Here is a 20,933-nt window from a genome sequence, read left to right on the forward strand (position 1 = left end):
GTGAGGGAATAAATTCCTATTGTTTTCAGTCATCCAGTTTACTAATTTGTTACAGTAGCGCTAGGAAACTAATACAGTAGCCCACAAATTGAAGCAGAGGGATATATCCCAATTACCCTAAGGATAAAAACTCAGAAGGACCAATCAAGTGTGCACACAAGCAGACATCATAATGGGGTGGTAGACTGTGGATGTCTCAGGCTGTCCGTCAGGAGTCAGTCATTCAGAAAAACAGAAACCTCACAAGACATTTAAACAGAGATAATTTAATGGAGGGAATTCAGGGCAGAGGGTACAATGAGGATTAGAGATAGCAACTGGAGGAAGCAGCTACCTCCCCTTGGGCTGGAAAAACAGAGAGAAGTTGGGGTTACAGAACCCAGAATTATGGAGGACGGGCCGTGCCCAGCTCACTGTGGAACCAACTTCAGCTGCCAGGTTGAAAAATGCTGCTGCTAAGAACAGGAAGTCAAAAGGAAGACGCAAGTCCCTTTCTCCTTCCAGATACGCGGTGTGAAGTGCTGCAGCCTCAGCATCACACAGCACTAGTGCAAAAGGGTGGGTTAGAGCCAAGAGAGCGGCTCGCCCTGTGTTCAGATGTGCTGGCTATTCATTAGCACAGAGCTGGCACCCAAGACAATATCCGACTAAGGCAACCAAGCCGATGTCCACATTTCTTAACGCTTCCTCAATGGAAAGCAGAGGCAGCAAACTGCTTTCTATCTATACCAACATCAGATTACTTACCAAACTATCTTCCATAAAAATCAGGAGATATGGGAATAACAGGCCCACATTCCTGCAGGGCAGGAACCAGCTGGAGAGAGCAATGACCACCCCATTTTGCATACCTAGAGAGTTTACATAGTGAGTGTCTCCTCGCCAGACTTACTCCCTCGTGTTTCCTGCCAGGTCCCTGAAGGCCCTTGGGTTTGGAACTTCCATTCTACAATAAGAACTGTTTCTTCCATTTTTCAAACAGGTAGAAAGGGTGCAAAGATATGACTGCAATTTGAGTCATTGCCCAAGCATGCAAGGACACTATCGTCCCCAAGATTGAGTCATAAAAGCCCTGTGCATAGAGACAAAATGGGTATTTCCTCTCCAGATAGTACACAACCTAGGCAAGCATTCCATTCCAAGATGTGCAGACCAGGACCTGCCAAACTAGTCCCTATTTTCTGAAGCAGGGCATTTGAAGGAGACAAGAGGGGCTTGGTTGGGGAATATGGCAGTGGGTAAAAGGGCTGCATAAGCTTGGGAAACAGAAATATATACTTTGAAGCAAGAAAAACAATGCCACTCAATAAGCATGGGGCTTGAGAAAAAAATGTTATCTTTTGGATGTTAACCGATCCAGCCAAAAATCTGAAAGCTGAGGGTCTCAATCTGGGCAGTGAATCAGTGCATGCCAGCTGACTGTTGAGGGACTGTCACACTACAGAGAAGGAGTCTGAAGACAAATATGAGTTTTACAGGAAAGAGTGCAGATAGCCATTAGTGATGTCTGCTATGGGGAACAGTGGTGGCCTGATGACCGGCATTTACAGTGTCCGATAGCCATTAGTGATGTCTGCTATGGGGAACAGTGGTGGCCTGATGACCAGCATTTACAGCGTCCTGATAGAAGGTAACAGAGTATGCGAATGTCACCTGTAAACTCGCAGGCCACCACACCAGATATGGGAACTCCTGCAGTGCACTCTAAAATGTAATTTTTATTACATTTAACATCTTAAATTGTAGGCGAGTTTTTTCCCCCCCGTTAGCTGTATATAAAATAAATATGTATCTTCTAATCAACAGCATCTTAAATGGGATGAAAGAAATAGGTAATTAAACGATCAAGGCTCTCTTATGTGAACTACTTATATTCTTGTCCTAATTATGATATCCTCAGTGAATCAGTGCACCTTGTGAAATACTCTAATTACGTAAGTGAGCAAACTGTTGTACTTTGAAGAGTCAAAGCGAAAGTAACAGAATGTTGTAAAAGCACTAAAAATAAGTGGTCACCCTTAAAACACTGATGAGGTAGACCAGAGACATCTTCCATGCTTGCTTTGTTGTGGGTGACTCCAGACCCTCATCATGGTAAATTTTCTTTACAGGATCTAGAATTAATTGAAAGATTTACTTCTGGGTTTCTGTTCTAGAACTAAGATTGCCATGCTAAATAAAGACAATTGTGAGTCAGTGACGTAACTTAGGAACTTTGGTTCATAGTCAACTACTTCCAACACTTGTATTTTAACACTGGATAAAAGGGCCGGCCTGGTGGCGCAGTGGTTAAGTGTGCACGTTCCACTTCGGCGGCCCAGGGTTTGCCAGTTCGGATCCCAGGTGTAGACATGGCACCACTTGGCACGCCATGCTGTGGCAGGCGTCCCACATATAAAGTAGAGGAAGACGGGCATGGATGTGAGCTCAGGGCTCATCTTCCTCAGCGAAAAAGAGGAGGATTGGCAGCAGTTACCTCAGGGCTAATCTTCCTCCCCCCACCCCACCCCCACAAAAATTGGGGGAAAAAAAAAACGGTTGGGGAAATCTACCTTTTATTTATTTATTTTTTCCTTTTTCTCCCCAAAGCCCCACAGTACATAGCTGTATATTCTTCGTTGTGGGTTCTTCTAGTTGTGGCATGTGGGACGCCGCCTCAGCGTGGTTTGATAAGCGGTGCCATGTCCGCGCCCAGGATTCGAACCAACGAAACACTGGGCCGCTTACAGTGGAGCATGTGAACTTAACCACTCAGCCACGGGGCCAGCCCCACACACAAATAAATCCTGAAAATAAGTGGATGGGGACATCAGGACTGGAGGAAAATAGGTGTCCAAGACAAGATAACCTTGCTAGGGAAGTTAACATACAACTGCATGCGGCACGAGGCTGCTTATTTGTTATAGGAGAGGAGCCAGAGTAAGTCTCAAGCCTTTTGGCACAAACACGTCAACACGGGTCAGTGGTATAATTTGGGGTCCAGAAGTGATTGACGAAAGGCAAAAACATTTCTGCTAAGCCTCTAGGGAGTGTATATTATCCCAACTCTGGAGGAGAAACTATGAGACAAATGTCCCTGGTTGAAGAAAGGGAATGAAGTTCCTACAAAAGTATTTTCTGAACAGAAGCTGGTAAATGGAAATTAAAACACCACCCTCAAGTTGTACCAAGTCCAGATACCTTGTAAAATGGCACTGATACTCACTTAAAGGTGTTGTAAAGTTGGTAAGGACTTAAACCTACCTGGCTAGTGTCCTTTCCTTTGGGGGTGTGTTCTTGCTCATCCACTCAGTCCAAAGGGAGCTCCCAATCCTAGTGCCTCTAGCCACGGTGCCCAAGGAGGCATGAATGATGACTGACGCCAGGACAATTAGGGGCTCTTCCCTGGGATTTTACATATAGACCTTCCAGCTCCTGCCCAACCACCCCCAAAAGAGGAGAGGAGAGGAAAAGGGGAACTCACTCCTTCCCTGAGGGCAGCCTGCTAGAATGGAACAGCACAAGCCTGAAGACATCTCCATTTATGCCCACCCTTCTCTCCATTGCATGGATGAAGCCCATGTCCAGCAGCAAAAATGAGGTTACTGTGGAGAAAAGGGCCACGCTAAGTGACAGAGTGCTGGCACCAAGGTCTGAGTCCCTGGATACGTGAAGCCTGATCCATCCATATTCTTCTACCTGGTCACCTGAGACTATTCATTCCCTTATAGTCAACTGCAACCAAGAGTCCCAATTAAGACAGCATGGGAAAAACTTTAATTGGGTCATGGATTGGGGGGTGGGGGGTGGGGGAAGTCAGGAGGGAAGCGAGCGAGCAAGCGCGCAAGCACGCCTGCCTCCCAAAATGAGAAGAAGTAACCACCAGTTTTGTATTCAAACGCAATTCCTCTGCTCACAGTCAGTGTGACCTCTGGCAGGTTACTAAATCTCTTTGAAGCAGTTTTCTCTCTGCAAAATGGAAGGAACAACATCCACACCTCAGACACTACTATGCACATATAAAGCACCTATTTCAGTGCCTGGAACAGAGGAGAAGCTCAGTAAACAGGTTGTTAATTCTGACGGATGAAAAGGGAAGACTTATGGTTGATGAGATCTGGGATCTTGGGCAAAGCAACTAAATTCTGTTCTTCCATTTCCTTATCTGTAATAGGATAAAAAAAGGTTTCCTTGATCTGCTTTCTGGGAGAGTAAATACGGTGATGTAAGTTCACAGGAGACGGTAGGCACTCTTGGCATTCACTGTGGTAAACCTTCCATCGTGGCAAGCAGGAGTGTCTGCAGGTGACTTGGTCTAATAAAATGACCAAACAAAAACAGACATTGGGGGACCAGAGAAGTCCAGAAAGTCTAGATTAATTTACAATTTCATTTGTACAATTTAAAATAATTATGCTTAGTTATTAACCTCAGTTCTCATTTTTGTGTTAAATGCTGCAATATCTATCACACTTGCTTTAACATGAAGAATGCCAATGTTTACTTCTCTAACTGGGTAGACAACTCATGTCCAATAAAGGAAATTAGGAAGAGGGTAGGGCAAAGATAGCTGGTTGTCTACAACATCCATTTCATCTTTATTACTACTACTGACTTACTACTAACATCAGATGAAAAATAACAGAGCTCTAGCTATTTCAGGCTATACTGAGCTTGCATAAAAAACTCCCTTGCAACTGATGTGGCCATGAGATTGGGCTTTGGCGAACAGATAATTGTTATGCCAAGACTTATTATGGGAAATCTCTACAAAAGGCAGGAGGCGTGCCCACTTCAATTGTTCAGAACACAGATGTGACTGCTTGAGTTCCAGCAGCCATTTTGGGCCATAGGGATGAATGTCAACACCTAGAAATGGTAGGGTAGAAATGAAGCCTACTCCAATGACTACCTGTATCTCCAGACTTTATTTTTTTTTTTTTAAATAGGGGAGATTAAAATCGTGAGTATTTAAAGCACTACTTTTTGGGAGCAGAGAGAAGGCCTGTTACTCATTGCTAAATTCATTTCCTAATTGATCAAAAACAGAACAAAATCTTAGTCTATGACAGAAAGCAAAAGAGTGTTTGCTTGGGTACATGGGAGCAGTAAGGCAGGGATTACGATAAGGATATAAACAAACATTTGGGGGTGATGCACATGCTCACACTCTCGTCTGTGGTGATGTTTTCTTGGGTGAAATACACGTCAAACATGTCGCACACTTTAAATATGTGTAGTCTACTGTGTATCAGTTTTCCTCAGTAAAACTGAAAAAAAATTGCCTCAGTCCCACCATAATCAAGAAAACACTACTATTAATATTTTGGCCTATTTCTACCACCTCCCCTTATTTTTCTGAGTACTGTTTTCTGGTTTTGCATCATTTTTCTTGAACCAACTTCATGGTTTGCTCATTTTACTTAACACGATGTGTGTGTGTATGTGCATGTGCGTGTTAAATGTGATCACAAACTTTTTATAAATTTAAGTGGCTAAAAAATCTTACTCCTATTGACAATTCACAATGGTGCAACGAATACCTTCAGAATGCAGGTCACTGCCTTACAGGAGAGTCCCAAAGGAGGAAAAGTGCCTCCAGGTTCAAGGCTTTGACAGTTTTCAACGCACGTTCTCCCACCCACAGAGTAAGCATGGTGCAACACACAGTCAGTTATTTGTCCGGAATAGTATCCTGATGTCATTTTAATTAGATTACTGCTCAGGCTGTTTATGTTTTCGTATATTTATATTAAGTAGTTGGATTTTCTTTGTAAGCTATGTTTTCATCTCTTTCATTCCTTTATCTGTGTCTTCCTATTGTACCTACTTTTATGATCTCTTCATACAGTAACTATTTGCCAGCATATTTTCTAGTTTGTTGTTTTCCTTTTAATATGCAGAAGTTTCTAGTATCACTTCTAATCTTAGAGGTCTTTCATGCCTTTAGGAATTTAACATATATCTACCTTCATTATTATTATATTTAATGCTTTCCCCCCTCCCCTCCACGTAACCCTTTAATCCAGCTAAGTTTTGATTTTAGTGTTTGTTCCAATGGATTTAAATCTATTCCTTCACCCCCCTTCATCACCCCTGATTTGGTCTGATGTCTTCTTAACTCTCTTATTAGCAAAATAAAGCCTACTTCTAGAATATCTACTGTTTCCTGGATCTGCCAATTTGCCTGTACAAATAAGCAGCTTTTAAGAGCTCCTGAATGATACACTTAATAAATTAACACTAATAAGAGTAAATGAACAAATCTAGGGGTTTCTTAGACCAATGATTTCCAAATCAAACTTGTTATTTAAATATTTCCTGTGAAAGAAATCAGAACTCTTCTTACCCTGTGACCAGAATCATTCTCTATTTTGGTTTATATGGGTTGAATGAATTTCTTTAAAACATAAGGGGGCAGGGGACAAATTATATGTATATTTTCAAGAAATTTACCACTTGCCCCAAATTATATGTTAACTGACTGTATTCCTTCCTTCTCCAATGTTCACTTTAAGAAAAGAAAAGTCTTCACACCACCTCAGGTGTACTTTTCAGTATAAACACTATTAAATGATAGCGTAAAAATTCTGTGGTTGGGCTGTTTACTTCATTAACATTTTGACCCACTCCATGAAGATATCAAGTGTCTGAAGCAACCTGCACCCAAATCACTGTGTTCTTTTATGGCATTTCAAGGTCACATTTTACCCTGCGGGGCGCATCTCAAAATTTCAGGGTCTGTCATTCTTTCCATTGTTTAGTGACCAACAAAGGAGAAGACACTTGTACACCAACACAGAAATCTAAATATCTCTTTATATAAATAAACAAAATTTTAGGGGCCGGCCCCATGGCCAAGTCGTTAAGTTCGCACGCTCCGCTTCAGCAGCGGGAGGTTTCACCGGTTCTGATCCTGGGCACAGGACATGGCACCACTCATCAAGCCATGCTGAGGTGGCGTCCCACAGAGCACAACCAGAGGCACTAACAACTAGAATATACAACTATGTACTGGGGGTCTTTGGGGAGAAGAAAAAAAATTAATTAATTTTTTTAAGATTTTTTTATTTTTCCTTTTTCTCCCCAAAGCCCCCCAGTACATAGTTGTATACTTCTAGTTGTGGCATGTGGGATGCCACCTCAGCATGGATTGACGAGCGGTGCCATGTTCGCACCCAGGATCCGAACCGGTGAACCCCCAGACTCCTCCTGTGCTCACTCACAGTCAGTTCCAGTAACACATAACTCTTGACTGACCCCTACAAGGAACCCATGTGCAAAACGTTGGTTCACAACGAAAACTGGGTCACACCAGTCTTCGGACCTTGGGGACAGAGCTTGTTTCTGTGGTGTGCAAGGGAACAAACTGGCTTTTTGGGCAAATGTTGTTAAGCAAAGCTAACTTGTCTTCAATCTTTACCTCACCTTTCCCTCCCTGCTCCCAAAGGCGTGTGCTGGTATCACAGTTAACTCAGAGGGAAAGAGGCGCTGTGTTCTCTACCAACACACGGGGACTCCTTTTTTTAACAGGCATGAATCTCAACGCTCCACTTTCATAGAGGGCCTCCAGATAGTTTTCTAGCAATGGTCAATGCACTGAGAATCTGATAAGGACTTTCAAACAGAAACGGGTGCCAATCATACCCCAATCTTCAGATCACTGGCTAAATGTAGGTTTTAAAGAATTATAACCAAGAGCCACGAAAGGGCACAACATAGCCCCCCTGCCACACACAAACACCACGGTTAAACAAGGACTTTCTAGAAAGTCAATTCCTAATCCATGCAGTTGATGTTCAGCAGGTGTACCTGAGTACGGCCATACAGATTATTAACGTACCAAGCCTTCCACCTCACCCCAAGTACTCACCTGCCACCTGACTCCTCCACCCAAACCCCCAGGATCCAGTATTCATACTGGCATCAGACACAGCAGTACCAACTAATATTTCAATTTCACTCCTAGGTTCTTCTCACTACTCACACAGCAGACTCCCAGCTAACACTGACCGTATTTGCTTTAGAAAGTTGTGCAAGGCAGGCAAAGTTTTCTGTCCCTCTACTTCTCTCTCTTCTCTTTACAAAAAGCTCAAATTTCCACTTCCCTGAGATTTCATCATTTTAACCACAGATGTCTCCTTCAGCCTGCAGCAAATCATCACAACTCATTTTTGTCCCGAGAATGGCTGATGCCAACAAAGCACAGAGGGCACCAGCAATTCTCTCAATCATGTTTCAAGGACCCCGAGTGTTTTGTCTTCAAAGGCAAGAAGGCGTTGATCAGATTATACCACAATCTAGGGAGCAGGACCCAGATATCAGCCAGTGTTCAGGAGACACCAGCAGGCTAAGGCATTTGAGAAGGTCCTAACTGTAGTGGCATAAAAATGGAAGTCACCAACCACTTCATCCAAGGGGACACCGATTCACTGAAAAATAAAAAGGAATTATGCACTAGTGGGGACGCTGGCAAACAAGAAGTTAACAACAACCAAGAGACACTCTGAAGGCATTTGAAAGAAAGCACATCACTCTGGCATAAGAATATGACGGAATGAATCATTCTAGAAAATAGACTCTCAAACTTCCTATTTTACGACTTGAATATGAGACAGTCTGACTCATTGGAAAGATTACTTCAATATCATGCACAGGAATGTGATAGCTGCCGAGAAACTTAAAATCCTAAAACATCCTTCCGCCTCCTTTAGAGCACGTGATCAATTCCTTACCACTTTCAAAAAGATCTTATTCTTTAAACAATTCACTTATTCAAATACTCTAGAATGTAAATACCAGTAGTTTCCTATTCAATTTCTTCTCAAGGATTAGCAGTGTTTCTTGACTTTCAACCTTATTCTATAAAACAAGGCAAACATCTCATGATTTTTTGTTTTCCTAAAACCTTGTCACCCGGACCAGGCAGGAAGATTCAAATTCAATTCAGGAACACTCTTAACCGCCTATGTAAGAGAACTTTGCTATGCCCCAAGGTTACACTTGTCACTTCCTAACCCCAAAGGGATGGGGAATTCAACAGAAACAAGGGTCTAAATTATCAGGATGTGACCTTATCACCCAGGAAAGAGTTTGGGACTCTGAACCTTAGGTAAAACTTTCCATGCTTACTGATTTCTCACAAAGAAATCAATCTGAACAGCAATGCTCTCTGACTGAAAACCATTAAGTGCCTAGTCTTTCTGCAGTCCTGCATGCTACAGTCCACTTGGACTTGGGGAGGGGGCTGCTGGATGGGAAACAGGCAGATGATGTGATGGAGGCCCAGCCCAGGGGTCTGGAACAAGCCCTGACTGGCCAGTAACTTTGACCACATCCCTCTCATCTTCATAAGACTGCAAGGAGGCCTGCATGCTCCCCGACTCCTGAGGGACTGTTGCTGCGTGGATGTCACATGAGCTCACTTGGGTCATTGTTCCATGGCTCCAGCACACTGGAGTCTGCCCCATAATCTACACATGCCATCTGAAAGGGAGTGGGAAAGGTCTTATGCACAAGAAGGAACAAGGGAAATAGGTGAAGGGTGGGGAAGAACTGACCTGGATTGCCTGGCGGCCCTGCTGGGCATCAGCCAGCAGCTGGATGGTGAGTGCCCGTGAGTCCTGCAGCGCCTCCTGGAGGTAGATGAAGCTGTGGCCCCCGTGCCGGCCCATTGTACACTCACGACAGATGGGCACCGAGCAAGTGTCACAGTACAGGTGCAGCACCTGGGGACCAGAGAGGGGCAGACATTAATGAGAGATGCAGGACGGGGGTCGGGACAACAACAGGGGTGCTCTGGATCCCACACTCCCAGCCACCCCCTTCCCAATAAGCAAGCACACCCCTACAAGGAGAGAGAGCAGTGCAGTCAACTGTGAGCACAACTTGCTCTCCTCTCCCACCCGCTCTGCCCCAAATCAAGGAAAAAACAACCAACTCCTCCTTCCTCTCCAGTTTCATTCAGAGCCATAACTGAGGCACTTGAAAGGCAAAGATGAAACAAAACAATCCTCCTGACATAAGAGATTTCTCTGTATCTTAGATTAATTACCCAGAAAAGTTCTAAGATTATGTTTCCCTGGTCTGAGATTGGTGGCCTGAATAAAAGAATATACCAGAAAAGTCTCTCTTGACACCCCAGCCTCTGGGTGTGTGAAGCAAGGTTAGGAGCCGGTATTAACCACCCACCCATCATGGCTTGTTGCCACCACCACCCCCTCCCATCCAGGAGATTAGTGTAAGTGCAAAGCATGGTTCTCCCAGGCATTCAAGCAAGCTATGGGCTTACGCTTCTGGAACGAAGGCAAAAAGCTAGTGGTAAGGCCAGCCAGCTTCTTGTCTTTCTTCTTCCTGCCAAGTTGTTCCAAGGAGTTGACCCTGGGAGGCAGCCCGTGCTGACAGAACTGCTTTATGTGATGTTCTGTATTTCCCTGGGGCCCAGCATGCTGGGAGGGAGAGACAAGGGTTGGCACGGCCTCCACCTGCTGATAAATGAGGAGCTCTCAAGAGCGAAAGTTCCTTGGCACAGAAACTGGGCCAGTCTCGTTGTATCCCTTCATAGAGCAGGGCACTTAGGATCACTGTCTGTAAATGTTTGCTGGACTGCTTCCAAGAGCAGAGTTTAAATTTGCTTCAGGTACACCTGGGTATGAGGGAAAGCCAGCCAACACGCAACATGCAGGGAAGTGGTGTCCAAGGGAGGTTCTTTCACATACACGACAAACTTAATCCCCAGATGAAGACAAGAGGTCATGACGTGCTTAAGCCCACACAGCTAGCAAGGGCAGAGCAGGGAGGCCAACGGAAGCCTTCTAAAAAGCTGGTTCCAACACATGCCTGGTACTGGCTACCTCATCCAGAGCACTAAACACCTTGCTAGGTATCGTGGAGGTCCAGGGTGTGAGACTCAAGACAAGGAGATTCTGCGTGGAACAGAACAGGAGCCTGTCCTGACCGAGAAGCAGCGTGGAGTGTTGTGGGAGATGGTGACAGGGAGGGAGCGCTGGTGGTGCCCAGGAAGTTCCCATTAGGCTGAAAGTCCCATGCAGTGAGGGACCAGGGCAAGCAGACGGAGAACGCTGATTCTCCTCTTTTCCAGGTTATTAACGGACCAGAGTCTTGGCGTGGAGCACGTCCACCAGGAAGTGATCTCCCAAACGGCTCGGTCAAGCCACAGGCCTGCTCCACTCAGGATAAGAGCAGGAAGAGGGAGGTACGTGATCCAGCAGGCTCAGGCTGCTTCTCTGGGAACTTCCGGATTCCGAAATAGCAAAGATTTAGGACATTCTGTTCCCAGCTTTAAGAAACGGTTGTGATATGGCAAGTTTTATGGACTCTATTTTATACGAGGGACATGTGATCAGGTTTATAACTTTACTACCAATTTTGTCCCATGCGGTACTTTTTAGTGACCATGGTAGACTGCAACCAGGTGACAGCAATTTGCCTTCTTAAAGGCCAATCACTTTTTAAAGCAGACCCATCACTGAGAGATGATCTAATCTTTCTAATCAGATAAATCGAAAATTCTCAAGCTAATCTTAAACACTAACCCAAAGATGCTAAGATGGATACATTTGGGGAAAATTCCTGGACAGTTTCTTTTTACGATATGGTGCTAAAGCAATTCTCCCACCAGTTTCAACAGCCCAACCACATTCCTTCCCTTTGCTCCCTCCATTTGTCACGACCCGTGTGCTAATGTGAAGTGTGAAAACCTTCCATCAGAAGGCTCCTTTTAAATTAGAATGAAAGGCCTCTCCACTCTCTGTTCACCAGCTCTTGCCAAACAGCTAAGCAATCTTCTCTTTACCTCTTCTCAGGGTTTACCTTTTCTGAAGACAGCTGTGTGGGCTGACTAGCAAGCATCCCCCTGCTTTCTTTAGTCTGCACACTCATGAAAATGTAACAGCGCTCAACTGCACAGGCAGTGGGTGAGAAAGACACTCAGGCTGTTAGCCTGAGCCTGGCACTACCTGGCCATTGGGCCATCTACAGTCACCTGTCTGGGCTTCAGTCTCCTGTGAAACACATGGCATCTCACTAGATACCTCAGGCAGATCCCTTCCACCCCTGAAATCCAGGAACGCTATCTCCAGGGGCTCAACATTAAGAAACCAAAAGGCTCTGAATAACTCTGGACTGAGCCAACAAGCCAGGCTCCAGGTGCCAACTGTGTAACTGCAAGGAATTAAGGTAATTCTTCTGGGTTTTAGGTTTGTTAAAATCCAGAGCCAGGATAATAGTGTGCATAGGAGATATCTTACAAACGGTAGGTTTTAAAGGAACGTGCAGATGTAGTGGCTGGAGAAGAAATCCTGGTCAGAACACGTGGCAGCAGGGTGACCGAAACACCAGGCCCCTCGCATGCAGTATTGAGAGCCCAGATACATCCAAAATGGGCGAAAGGGGTGCCCCTGGATGCAATCCTGCCTGGTGTCATTTCACATGGGATGGATGCAGCTCTAAGTGCCTAGAACACACCGAGATGTCAGAAGTGCCCATGCTTCTGCAGTTCCAGGCTGACTCTAAGGAACAGAGCTGGGGCTGGGGGTGGGGATGGAAAGGGAGCAGCTAGTTGATAATAAAAAGCTATGGGTGAGTAAAAGCATAGCCTCATGGTGCTTGTAATTAATAAACCATTGATTTTAAAAAGAACACATTGTCCAAAACCTGAAAATGTGAACTTTTTTTTTTTTTTTGAGGAAGATTAGCCCTAAGCTAACATCTGCTGCCAAACCTCTTCTTTTTGCTGAGGAAGACCGGCCCTGAGCTAACATCCATGCCCATCTTCCTCTACTTTATATGTGGGACGCCTGCCACAGCATGGCTTGCCAAGCGGTACCATGTCCACACCTGGGATCCGAACTGGCGAACCCTGGGCCGCTGAAGTGGAACGTGAGAACTTAACTGCTGTGCCACCGGGCCGGCCCCGTGATCAATTGTTATAAACGTTCGAGCGAAAAGTTGCAGAGAAGCTTTAGGACAATTTCACACTCCATTTAGAAGCTCCACATGTCCTCTGCAATTTCTCATACTGAAAACCCACAATTTTAGAGCTTGTAAAACTCAGTCAATAGGTAAGGATGCACATGGGTACAATTCTCTCTGAACCAGCTGGAAGATTATTTTAAAAGAATAAACTGGAGGGCTGTTCAGAGGGTCCACAGCCAGAAAGGTGGCAGAGGCCATGAACTGTGACTCTGGGAAGTGGGGAAGGAATGGTCCTCTGGTGGCAGGAATTCCAGGGCCTGAAGCTGCCTGTTTGGGGCTTCCCCAGCAGATGCATGGACACGCCCCGCCCCCGCCCCCCCCTCACATGGCGACAATCTGGCTGCCCTAGCTGAACGGAGCAGGCTCGACCTCTGACCTTGCAAGCAGCCACCCCCTTCCCTGCCCCCAGCTTCTAACATGCCCCACCCACTGCCTTCCTCTCCCAAAATTTCTAAAATACCAGGCAGAGACAAAGACCTAGGAATGTGGGCCCAGCAGGAGGAAGCGGGGGAGGTTCAAGAAAAAATAAATAAATAAAAATACCAAGCAGGCAGGTTTACCTTAGCCAGCACTTAAATAAAGTGCTTTGTTAATGAACAAGATTGTGTGCGTGTTCACACATGGGTGCTTCTGGAAATCTACTTTTCATACTCCCTGTGATGCAACAAGGAACACACAGACCACGGAACTCCACACATCTGAAAGTGTAAAATACAACTACCAAGATCAGTGAGGAATGTAAACTGAACGGATGGAAGGGCCTCTCATCGCCAAAATGCTCCAACTGAAATGTACTAACTGCTGTTAATGTATTATTTGAGATTTCTTACAATGACTGGGGGCATTTGGCTCCCACAGAGTCAGGCCTGGACAGAAGGAGGTCTCTACCCACCCAAGAGGGTTTCTAAGTTTCCCACTATAACAATGAACTGAACTGAGGATGGCCGGTGACAACCAGAAGCCTTATCTGTGAGGCACTCTGCAGGCTCTCCTATGGAAAAATGGTAAACCAAGTTCAAGGAGCAAAGTCCAGCCACAAAACTAAGTCTGTTCACTAACCTCAAAACCAAGGTCTTCTTGATCTAGGGAAAACACAGTGAATGCCAAAGCTCCAAAACCACAGTCCAAACCTGAGGCAGAAGCCCCTCCTGCATCTCTGGCCATGTGCTGCCTGAGCTGTGGCCTTGGGGGGCCGGGGAGGAAGGGAAAGAAAGGAATCCGGACCTTCGATCTTGCACAGTCACCACCAGGTCAAGACAACAGAGCCCAACGCAGGACAAGTTACCTTTTTTGGGGGGAGAAGGGGAGGGTCTGAAACATTTTTTAAAAAATTTATGTAAGGAACATACAAGTTTTTTTTTTTTTTTTTTTTGAGGAAGACTGGCCCTGAGCTAACATCCATGCCCATCTTCCTCTACTTTATATATGGGACGCCTGCCACAGCTTGGCTTACCCAGTGGTACCATGTCCGCACCTGGGATCTAAACCGGCGAACCATGGGCCGCCAAAGTAGAACATGCACACTTAATGGCTGTGCCACCCAGCTGGCCTCCATACATGCATTTTTAATACAGAAAGAGACACAAGTACAAATAGTTTTTTTAAAATCTCCTGCAATTTCTCACTCAACTGTTTCTATTTTTACATAACCAGCCAAAAATATGCTATGTTTTACGCATATGTGAATTTCTTAAAGACAAAAATACGAGTACGTTATCCTAGACTTTTTTCACTTAACCGTATTCACTTGGAGTATGTTCAGGGTCAAGCTGCCTGCTTTATGAATGGCTGCATGGTATGCAGACTGTGGATGTACAACAACTTATTTAATTAGTACCTGCTGATAGAATTGTAACCCTACGTCCTGATTTTTGAAAAATCACAAGCCAACACTGCAGTGAATATCCTTGTTCTTTATACAACCCAAAATTTTCAGTTTAGTAATATATCCAATTGCTACATCGCTTGATGTACTGGGGGGTGAAACCTACTTGCAAGTGTGGATAGAAAACTATTCTTGAATTAATCACTTTAAGTCAGGTTAACTTCCATCCACGTCAAGAACAAAGGTTGCCAATTTTTGTTCCCAGCAAGACCAAAGATACACAAAAGCCAGCAGAGGGACACCAGGCAAGCAGGTCAATGTTGGCACGAGGAGTTAAAGACCACTTCTGCTTGGCTGGGGGGAAGGCTTCAGTGGGTGCTGGAGGTGGAGAAGCAGCTCAAAGTGTATGTCGACCACACTTCAATTTAAAAGAAGCCCAGAGGGGCCAGCCCAGCGGCGCAGCGGTTAAGTTCCCAATTCCTCTTCGGCGGCCTGGGGTTCACCGGTTCGGATCCCAGGTGCAGACATGGCACTGCTTGGCAGGCCATGCTGTGGTAGGCATCCCACGTACAAAGTAGAGGAAGATGGGCACAGATGTTAGCTCAGGGCCAGTCTTCCTCAGCAAAAAGAGGAGTATCAGCAGTAGTTAGCTCAGGGCTAATCTTCCTCAAAAAATTTTAAAAAATAAAAGAAGCCCAGAGAAGAGCAGCAAGAAAGCCAGACCTGTTGTGTTTTGTGTCCTCAGCAGTGGCTGCTGAGGAGAGTGTTCTGATACGAGGACGTGGGGAGAGTGCGGTCACTTCTGGGAATGTCTCTACTAGAGGTGGACAGCAGAAGGGTCTCGGGCAACATAAAGAGAGGTGTTAAGAACAAAAACACTTGAGTCCCAGAGGGCGCCATACAAATACCCAGCAAAACAAACAGGGGAGGCCCCCTACAAACCCACCATTCCCCTTCTGCAAAATCCCAAATTCCAACAGACTCTGGAAACAAAAAATTTTTACATAAGCTACTTAGCAGCAAAACCTGAACTGGCATGAGAATGATTTATGGTTTGTACCTATACGAGTTAGTGTGAGTTTTCATATATTTCACTGAAGAAACACTAATACTCATTATTTTGTGGTGTTGTTACTTAATATACGTACATGCAGAGTTATTAACTTTCTAAAATCAGAAATTTTGAATGTCAGAGCACATCTAATCGCAAAGGCGGGGGTAAAGACTTAGACACTACCACCACCTGTTTGGCCAGCTAGCGGAGTAAGATTCATTCCCGGGCTGACATACAACAGAAAGAATGAGGACTCCCTGGTGGTGGAGTGCAAGCACAGCCCAACGTGGGCTCAGAGCAGCCCACTCAGCTCTACACCCAGTTTCTCGGCTCTACGGTCAGGACAAATCTGAAAACGAAGGGGTGAAAATGAAGGATGCTATTAGCTCTAAATTTATACTCAACACGGTTGCTGGTGCCAAAGGAGAAGCATAATTTGATGATCATGAAACGTCTCATGTTGTTCGCTTGATGTTTTTGTGCCACCCCAAAAGCCACATCATGATCCCTTCCCTATTTTTTAGGAGAAAATCTTCACACTCCCAATGACCACGGCTGCCCACTTCCCAACAGCAGCCAACCCAGCGGGGCTCCTTCAGTGCCCCAACCCACAAGCTTTCCTCAGACCCTGTGGCTCCTTTTTCTCTGCATCACCTGCGCTCCTGATTGTGGGATCAGGTCCCAGCACCGCAGAGCCGGGAGTCCCCTCGTTATATTCCAGCAATCTGTCCCTGTCCCAACGTCTCAGGGCCCCACACACCCTCTTCCTCCCCCGGAGGGACCCTCCGGAGCCCTCAGCTTTTTAATATTAACATATACAAAAACAGAACCATTACCTTTTTAAAGCTAAAACCAAATAAAAAGGCACAGGTAATTAGATGAATAAGTTCTGTTTCCACAGTTGAATGACTGAATTTAGCTGAGTGTACTTGCTGATTTGGTAAAAAGGGAAGTAACCCAGTTTTCGGCTCACAGAACTGTCAGAATCATTAATAAGTACGAAAATGAGTTCATCCTGGAAGGAAACCCTCAAGCACTGAAACCCCAGAGAACTACGACACCCTGGGCAGTCCAGCACACAACACCTTCCACCAGTTTTGCCAGAGACACAGACAAAATAGTTTCAAGAATGTTTCCTACGGTAGCCCCCTCCTAAAGCTGAGGGTACAGCAGTCAATGTGACTCAAGAAAGGGCATTTAGGAGGCAAGAAAGGATGGTGTAACCCAGGCATGTGTTTTTCTGTAACCCTACTCAGGGAGCTGTGGTTAGTTTTACAGGGCAGGAGAAATCCTCCAGGCGAGCTAGAGGGCAGAGGTCAAGGTGGGGAGGAGGCATGGGGGTTTGGGTAGGAAAAGGCAGGCAGAAGACAGTACTTCCCGCATGGGGCTACTGGCAGCATTTCTCAGAGCCTTTGTGAAGTCACAGAAAGACAGGATAATCATGATGTCCCAAAACACATGCCCAGCAAGACACACAGGGCTTACTGCCCACGGCCTGGCGTCTCCCTCACACCTGTTGAAGGCTTTAACACGGGGCCACGGTAAAAGAGCATCTTCTCGACGGTGGCAAGCAACACATCTGTTTTTGGGGTTTCCTCCAACAGACCCAAGTTATATGACATTGAATGACACTGTGAAACATGCTAGAACTGTTATGGATTACTACCTACCGAACATAGTTTTTAACAAATAAACTTGCTTACTTAAGTAAAACTTGGGTGTTTAAAAATTCCTCCAGTTCAAAAATAAAAACAAAACTTGCACATCAACAGAGAAACAGACTGTGGTAAATCCACACAACAGAATACTTTTAGCAATGAAAATGAATTGCTGATGTGTGCATTCACACAGATGAATCTCAAAGGCACATGCTTGCTGGAAAAAGTCAGAATCAAAAGGGAATCTACTGCCTAATTCCATTTATATGAAGGCAAAAGCTAATGTAGGATGAAAAAAAATCAGAGAAGCTGCAGGTGTGACTGGAAGGAACTTAAGGAGCTGTTCTGGGTCAGTGGAAACCTTCTGTTATCTTGATGGAAGAGTGGGTATACAGGTATATATAATTATCAAAACTCAAAATGTACACTTATAATAATCTGTTTTACGTAAAATTATACCTCAAAAAGAAACACAAATAAGTGAGGGAGAAACCCCCCATCGACAACCTAGCGCTGATGGGGTGAAGCTTGGAGCCTGGCCTCGGCATGGCGCTCTTCATAGCTAAGGACCTAATAAATACTCGTTGAGCCCATAAATGAGTTCCTCCAATGGCCCCACATAATTTATTTCTAATAGGTTGCTACCATTCTTCCCATGATGTTCCCATTAGGTATTATTTTTCCTTTGCCCTCCACTATAAATATTATCTTAAGTTCTATCTCACAAGGGGCAAGTGATGGACCAACTCCCCGGAGGTTTTGAAAAAATTAGAACCCCGAGTCGGATTTACAGCACCACAGGCAGCCCGCGGTCACACAAAGCCGTATGAAATCATTAGTGTCCCAGCTGCCGCCCCGGCATGCATCTGACCCCTGATGTACTAATGAGTGGCCCATGCAGCTTCCAGCAGCAAATAAAAGAGATTTGTTCCAACACTGAGATCGCTGCCCACGTAAATTATAGATTTTTCCAACCAGACACGAAAAGATAGATTTAGACATAGATACACAGTTTGTTCCTCCGAAGGGGCAAAAGCGAGGCAGAGTTTTAACCTGTTGTGTTGTGCACAGGAGTCGGTGGTGTTCAGAGGCTGACTTAAAAAAAGTGGCCAGACTCTGTAGGTGGTCGTGTAACTCAGTCCTCACCTCTTAAACAGTGGGCAACATTGTGCACCTGAAACCTTTTCACTCCCTAAAGCAGCAAAGGGGTTTCAAGTGCCCGTGGGGCCGATCCCGCGGACAGGTGGATATGAAGCGAGAGAAGGTACTCATCACCCGGGGAAAACTGCCTTGAGAAGGGGAGTAGAAATAAAGACTCCGTAAGAATAAAATTAATAACAGAAAAGGGTTTTAAATATGACTAGCCACATTTTCTCCATCTGACACAACACAAAAATAAAAATTTTTCCTTTCTCTTCCTATTCCAGCAAGTTCTATCATCTTGAGTAGCTGGACTCCTCCCTCCAAGTTACTCAGCTGTCCTCTGCTTTGGGCAAGAAAGGTCCAACTCTGGCCTTCCCGAGGGCCCAAGGTCACACTGTCACATCCACTGACAATTTTAAGAGCGGGTTACCTTACCAGGCACTGCCTACAAATCAAGAGGTTAAGCAAGTATTTTCTGCTCTCGGAAAAAGTTGTTCACAGGCAGGAATTTAAAGTGGGAAGGGACCAATCGAGGAAGCAGTAGATGGCCTGTGACTTCTCTTAAGGCCAGTAAGCTCCCACTCCTCAGCAGGGGGCCGGGGCAAGGACCCCATGTGTCTGTGAAGCATGGGGATAAGCCTGGGCTCTTTCCACAGCACTCCTCGAAACTGCCCCTTCTCAAGGAGAGCATTAAAGGTAGGCGACAGCCAGGCACACTCTGACAGGGCACCTCCTTCTCCCCAACACCCCAGGAATCACCAGGGCCTTTCTCAGCAGTTTCCTCTGTGAGTAAAAGGCAAAATGAACAAAAACGGAGGAGGCTCAAACCAAATCTCCAGTGTAAAAGGCCTTAGTCTTGTCAAGAAATGGCTTTCTTTTTAAACCCTTTTCAAGTTAACAGTTTGTTAGGCGATTAATTGAAACCACCCCACCACACACTCCAACAAGAGGAAACCTAATCCCATGGACATACCCACAAGTGCTAAGGGGCACCGGCTGGCCACAGAGCCAGGCCAGGCGACCAGCTTTAACGAGTCACCTGTCACCCACACTCGGGAGTCACCAGAGGAAAAGGAGCCCCAGGGTTCGGCAGTTTACAGGGTATCACCCCTTCCCACTCCCAAGGGGAAAACTCCAACAGAAGAGAGCATTGGAGGCCCCCACCTACCAAAGACCTAGGGGGTCCCAGGTAGGGTGTACAGGCATGGTGGGGTAGGGGACAATTGAAAGGAGACAAATACAAGGCAAGACATCTCTTAACACTAAGGCCTTTAAGGGCGTGGGGAACAGAAACCAAGCTCAACAAAGGGTGGGACCAGGAGCCTGGGCAAACCAGTAGAAACTGGTCCAACAGGGAAAAGAACTGGGTGGCAGAAAAGCCGCATTCCAGTCTTAAGTGATGTGACCTGGGGAAGAAGGGCCTAACCTGTGCTGGAATCACAACGGACAAATAGGGATAAACCCACCAACTGCAAAGGACCCAGTCAGCTGCCCAACCATGCAATCAGGAACTGTCGCTGGGCCCAGCAAGGCAGAAATGAAGCCCTGCTCCCTCAGAGTTCACCCATCCCTCTTCCCACAAGTGTGCACAGCTCTTAACAGCTGCGGTCTGAAAGAAGCTCTAATTACAGCAGGATTTGGCACTGAGTCAGGGAACCCCAACACCCAGGCCAGTAGACTTCAGGCAGGGAAACGCCAAGTAACTAGTAATAAGATGCAATCAGAAAAAAGGTCAACATTTGGGGACACTGAAGGTAAAACCAGTGAGTCCAACTCTTCTTTATAAGCCTGAATTCCCAGGACCATTCATAATACATTGTTTTTTTCCTCTAATGAGAAATAATTCTAAGTCTCAGATACGGAGCTTTCTCAGAAATTCCACTTCATTCCAACAAAGGAAGCTTGTGTGAGTGAAGCATCTCTCCAAACTGTACCTGTGTGCTGTTCAAGAGAAGCGTAATGGGCAGCCAGCTGACCCTGGCCCAGCAGGTAATGCAATCAGGAGCTCCCCGTCTTCTGCCCTACATAGGTGGTGAGGGGCAGAACCTCCCAGCTAGCCCCAAGCAGATACTCAAGGATAAACTCTTGAGTTCAAAAAGATAGGAAAAGCTGGCCCTGCTAGGGTGGGGGGAAAAAAAATTCATGAGCTCTGAGCTAGTGCAACAATCAGATGATATCAGTTACGTAATCTAAAGTTTCAGGAGGAAAAGAAAGGAAAACAGTAGGCCTTAAATTTGCCTCTACTTAGGTCCTAAAATTCCTGACTTGCTTCCTTGGG

At 45.5% G+C, this 20,933-nt stretch overlaps 1 protein-coding gene across 1 annotated transcript in view; it reads right to left on the bottom strand.

The window, feature by feature from the left end:
- Window positions 1-20,933, bottom strand: part of TRIM71 (tripartite motif containing 71) — a 67,904-nt gene that overhangs the window by 10,374 nt on the left and 36,597 nt on the right. Inside the window, exon 2 of the mRNA XM_023620789.2 lies at window positions 9,540-9,707. Within this exon, the coding sequence (XP_023476557.1) occupies window positions 9,540-9,707 (168 nt within the window). The remainder of the gene's footprint in view (window positions 1-9,539; window positions 9,708-20,933) is intronic.

This window comes from Equus caballus, chromosome 16 (genome assembly GCF_041296265.1).
Source record: "Equus caballus isolate H_3958 breed thoroughbred chromosome 16, TB-T2T, whole genome shotgun sequence".
Classification (NCBI taxonomy): domain Eukaryota; kingdom Metazoa; phylum Chordata; class Mammalia; order Perissodactyla; family Equidae; genus Equus; species Equus caballus.